At 46.7% G+C, this 4,488-nt stretch overlaps 1 protein-coding gene across 1 annotated transcript in view; it reads right to left on the bottom strand.

Annotated features, from left to right (window-relative positions):
* Positions 1 to 2,424: 2,424 nt before the first annotated feature.
* ptc (protein patched) overlaps positions 2,425 to 4,488 on the bottom strand; it is a 29,691-nt gene continuing 27,627 nt past the window's right edge. The window contains exons 14-15 of the mRNA XM_089542042.1: positions 4,111 to 4,327; positions 2,425 to 3,710 (exon numbers count right to left, since the gene is read on the bottom strand). Of these exons, the coding sequence (XP_089398168.1) occupies positions 3,643 to 3,710; positions 4,111 to 4,327 (285 nt within the window). The 3' untranslated portion in view covers positions 2,425 to 3,642. The remainder of the gene's footprint in view (positions 3,711 to 4,110; positions 4,328 to 4,488) is intronic.

The following is a 4,488-nucleotide window of genomic DNA, read 5'->3' as shown; positions in this document are numbered from 1 at the left end:
TGCATTGTGCTTTCTTTCTCTATTGTGACTTCTGGCAGCAGTTCTGCAAAGTTAGCAAAGCATTTGGGCCAAGGCAGCAGCACCTTTGGTCAAGAGACGATTTACGTTTCTGTTGCATCATTTCTTAAGACTACACATAAGACGCTGTCTAATCCAAAAATAACCATCTCTATTTTGGTGACATATGCAAGCCCTCGAAGCAATAATTTAAACCTTCACAAGTCCCATCAAGTAAAGTTTTGATGGTGCTATGTCTTTACAATTCACACTTTGTGGGTGTGTCGAATTTTTTCAGTCATCGCCTTAACGCATGTTTTGTTTAGCTGTCAAAGACTGTGAAGCCTGCTAAGTTGAAATGCAAATTGCGGGCCTCTGCATCAATGCACAGAAGTACACAAACCGGTGCAACACTTTTGGCCGCACGAGACATGCTGCTTGCAGTAAAAGGGTAGTGCTGCTCCATTCTGCACGCAAGGAAGAATGTGATGCCGTTCATATATAAACGTGCACAGCTGTTGGCTCAGTCTGTGCATTCAAGTAACGTGTTCACAGCTTGTTTCTTTTGAAAACTGCAATCGAAATTATCTTTACAGATCACTGTAGAATTGAGTGATCGGTTTCGGCACTTCATAGCATTAAGTGCTATAACTGCCAAGCTGAAGCTGCTATATAAGAGCATACCTCAGCCAGATGCACAAGCAGTTTTAAAAACATATTTTTTGCAGGCTTAAGTTGAAGTCAGAGCATGTCTACCCAGGAAATCCTCATCCGTTTTGCATGTTCCTCAGATTACCAGGTGAACCTTGAGCTTTGTAGTGTTCCAGTTACGAACGCCCCAACTGTAATCCAATATGCCAAAATGCAGGGTAGACCACCACACAAGGTTAACTGTCACCGCCAGGAAGAAAGGAAATCCAACAAGTGAATAGGAGACAGGAGGAAGGACATGAAAAGGTGACTGCCAATTTTCCACGGTAGGGTCAGGCCGGAGGTGCCGTCTACAGACCTTTGCAGTAAGGGCTCCCTGGGCGCTGCCATATTGTTCACTGGACTGTCGTGAGCACCTCTCGCTAGCACGGTGGAAGCGGCGGCGGAACCGGTTTCCGACAGTCCAGAGAGGAGGCTTTTCGACAACTCCCTTGCCTGATGCAAAGGTCTACAGGAAGCCAGGGCCAAAGTGGTGCATTGCCTCCGCCGAAAAGCCTTACAGGTCCAAACACTCGGCATCAGCTCAACCACCAGGATACCCTTTTCCCCGGACACAGCTGAGCCACGCACGGCTAAGCGCGGGTGCTTGGGTCCGTGGTGTCGCAACTCACCAACATCTGCATGTTGCAGATGCCCCTGCGGGCTGCATGGTGGTTTGTTTCCAACCAGTGGAACTTGGGAGAGGGCAGAGGGGGAGAAGTGGGCACACTTGAAACGGCCGTGTAAAAAGGCAGTTTGCTAAGGCCAGTTTTGGCATTGAGATATTGTGGCTTGCTGCACACTGTGTCCTCTGCTGGCACGACTGAGAAGAGCTTCTTCGCCGCTTCTCTACTAGCACAGACAAGTCACAAACCCTTTCATATAACTTGACGTGTCAACTATAGAGCAGTTGAAACTTTCCACACATACCAACTGCTGAGCGGCGTCTCCCTGTTATTGGCTGACTGTGGTGTGCCGTCACCTCTGCCAACCAATCCTGAATTAGTGTGACAACACGCATGGCTTTTCCTGCGAGCATCAAAAATGCCACCTCCCTATTGTACAGTTGTCTACACACATGTTTAGGCACTCGAACAGCATGCTATGTGGTGCATTAATGACAGTTGATCCTGCCTGGCGAACATGATATAGCTTTTGAAGACACGAGGAGCTAAACATTAATGGGAATGTGCATGCATGGTAAGCTCTTGTTTCAAGCTCGTAAATGATGCAAGTGTATTCCCCAGTGGGCCGTTTGATTGCTCTAGACAGGTGTATGGACGGCTGTACTATGTACAGGAAGACTCCCCTACAGTCAGTGGATTGCTTTCATTGCATTAATCATTTTTGCCCAACAGTGGGGTTCTCCATAAAAAAACTATTCTATATGCTTTTAATGGCACATTATTTATGCACGATACTATCAGCTCAGGATAAAATGTGAACAGGCTGCACTTTCACATTTTTATGTGCACCTGTGCAGACAATTGGATCAATTTATATTTTCAGTTAAAATCATGCCCAAATAAGTTACACAAATTGTACAAATCAAGGGCCCAAGTAAGAGCCCATGACATGCATTTCTGTTATGATTTATCTGTTCACATTTCATTTTGGCCTCATGGTGCCTACCTGGAGGAACTGCATGCAAAGTATCCATCTGCAAGGCTTACCACACAGAGTGCACATATTCCTGGTGTCGTACTAATAAATCTTGCAAAGAAACACAAACAAGGCTTCTCATTTCATTCTTTTACTCATTTCAGTATATTAAAAAATAATTAGAAAAAACAAGTCAGTGGTCCCACATAATTTCAAAAGAGTAACAATGCTAGCATGGGCCTAAACAACAAGGCCATGGCTAAGGTCAGAAAAATAAATAACTTTTACTACAACGTCATATTCTCACCTACCCACTGGTGTGGTTATAAACCATCACTCTGTCCGAGGTTTTTCCAGGGCCAGTTTGAAGCCTTCAATGGAAAAAAAAAAAGTCTCAAAAGACTATCAAGAAGCGGCCGCAAGCACAACACAATAGTGATGAACACGTCCGAAGTCATGATGTTACTGTACCGGCCACGCATATGTCAAGCCTGCATGCAAGGGGGAAAAAGGCCAAGCACGGAACTTTTGCCGCAGCATCCAGTTTGGAACCAGAAAGACCCGATTTGTCAGCTTCGTATTCTACTGGCTGGCTTCTTGCAGCAATTGATGCTGCCAAAGAAAGAAAATGCCCCCGAGAGTGATTGCAAAAAAAGGCAGGCCATCTTTGGTAGAGATAAAGGCATATGGGCAAAATACCATGTGTTACGTGCACTGGCAACAACGCTACAAACGCTTTCCGCACACACATTCCGCGAAACCAGCAGGATGCCATTCGTCAAATAGCTTATGCAGTCCACAGTCCATGATGCATAAAAAAAAAAAACTTCACTGAGCAGAACCATCGCATTGGTGGCAAGACATGCTTGTTCAACCTCTGGGGGCCCTCCCAGGCTTGTTCCAGGAAAAGAATGTTTTTCCTTTTAGCGCGAGGCAGGTCGCACAACATGGAGGCAGCCAAACACAGTTCCTTGAGCAAATGGCCCCCATCGTCGTTTGTGCCGCTTGAAGTCGATCGCCAACATGGCCACTCAATCTGGAAGCACTGTACATTTGCCAGGCCCATTTGCCAGGGGGCTTCTTCCTTCCCCATGACGAGTAGTGCAGTCACGAAATTCTCTTCTAATGAGTCCAGCGCCAACTGAATGGTGGCGCCCCCTGCCGAGAAAGGCTCTTGTACCCGTATGAAGCCGTGTGGGGTGGCGGTGGGGGAGGACGATGGTTTGCTTGAGGTAGTTAGTCAATACACGAGGCCACCCACACACAGGCACACCTATGTACAGCAGTCCCCCGAGAAGGAGAAAATAAATAGTTGGCTGCAAAACAATTTCCGGCAGCTGGAGGCATGTTTCCTCAAAACTTGCAGTCGCGCGAGCAACTGCTGTCCCGCCGCCGCCGGTGTTTGTGGCTGCGTTCAGATGCTGCAAAAAGAAAAAAAAAGAATGAGAAATCAGAAACTGCCGCAAAGCCTGACACCAGTCTTGGTCAGCCCATCCCAGTTCAAGTGCCGTGAAAAAATCCGAACAACACACAGAACAAGAGTTTTCAGTTTGGTCAACTTTTTGTCAACATAGAAGATATTAAATTAAAATGCCTACAATACATGTCGTGCCCATGGCTATTTCTTTTTGATCGCAGTTAGGATATCCTTCACTCGTGTCAGCCCCATCACCTTTTCTGCTCTCTCCCTGTCTCGCTTGTACCTATGGGTAATAATTTGTTGCATGGAAATAACCTGTTTCCCTTTAGCAATGCTTGCACCTGATCACTCACGTGAGGCAAATACTATCCAAGAATGCATGCCAAGATTTCCTCCCTTACCGTGAACGGGAGCATGCAGTTCCACCTTGACCTTGGCAGTGACCTTGGTGGTGACATTTGTGGTGGCTCCTCCAGTCCCCGGCTGCAGGCTACAATCGCTGCTCGAATGAACCACTGTCGGTGTGCTGCCGCCTTCGCTTGGTGTTGAAGAGCGACTGCTGGTTCCACTGCTGCTGCTCTGCGCCGATGACGACCGGTCACCGGCATCCACCGTGTTCTGCAAGTGATTCAGACAGAGAACAAACCGAAGTTGGCCTGTAAAGACAGCTTATTCCGTTCTGACAAGAACGCTACTTTCAGTTAAAGCTGATGTTTTACAAGCTAGAAAAGACAAAACTAAAAAAACAAAGACGGGTATTACTGCAATCAGCCATTTTC

The sequence above is a fragment of the Amblyomma mixtum genome, chromosome 1 (assembly GCF_055824585.1).
Source record: "Amblyomma mixtum isolate Tamu chromosome 1, ASM5582458v1, whole genome shotgun sequence".
Taxonomy (NCBI): domain Eukaryota; kingdom Metazoa; phylum Arthropoda; class Arachnida; order Ixodida; family Ixodidae; genus Amblyomma; species Amblyomma mixtum.
Note: the sequence above shows the minus strand (reverse complement) of the source record. Positions and strands in the feature narration are given on the sequence as shown.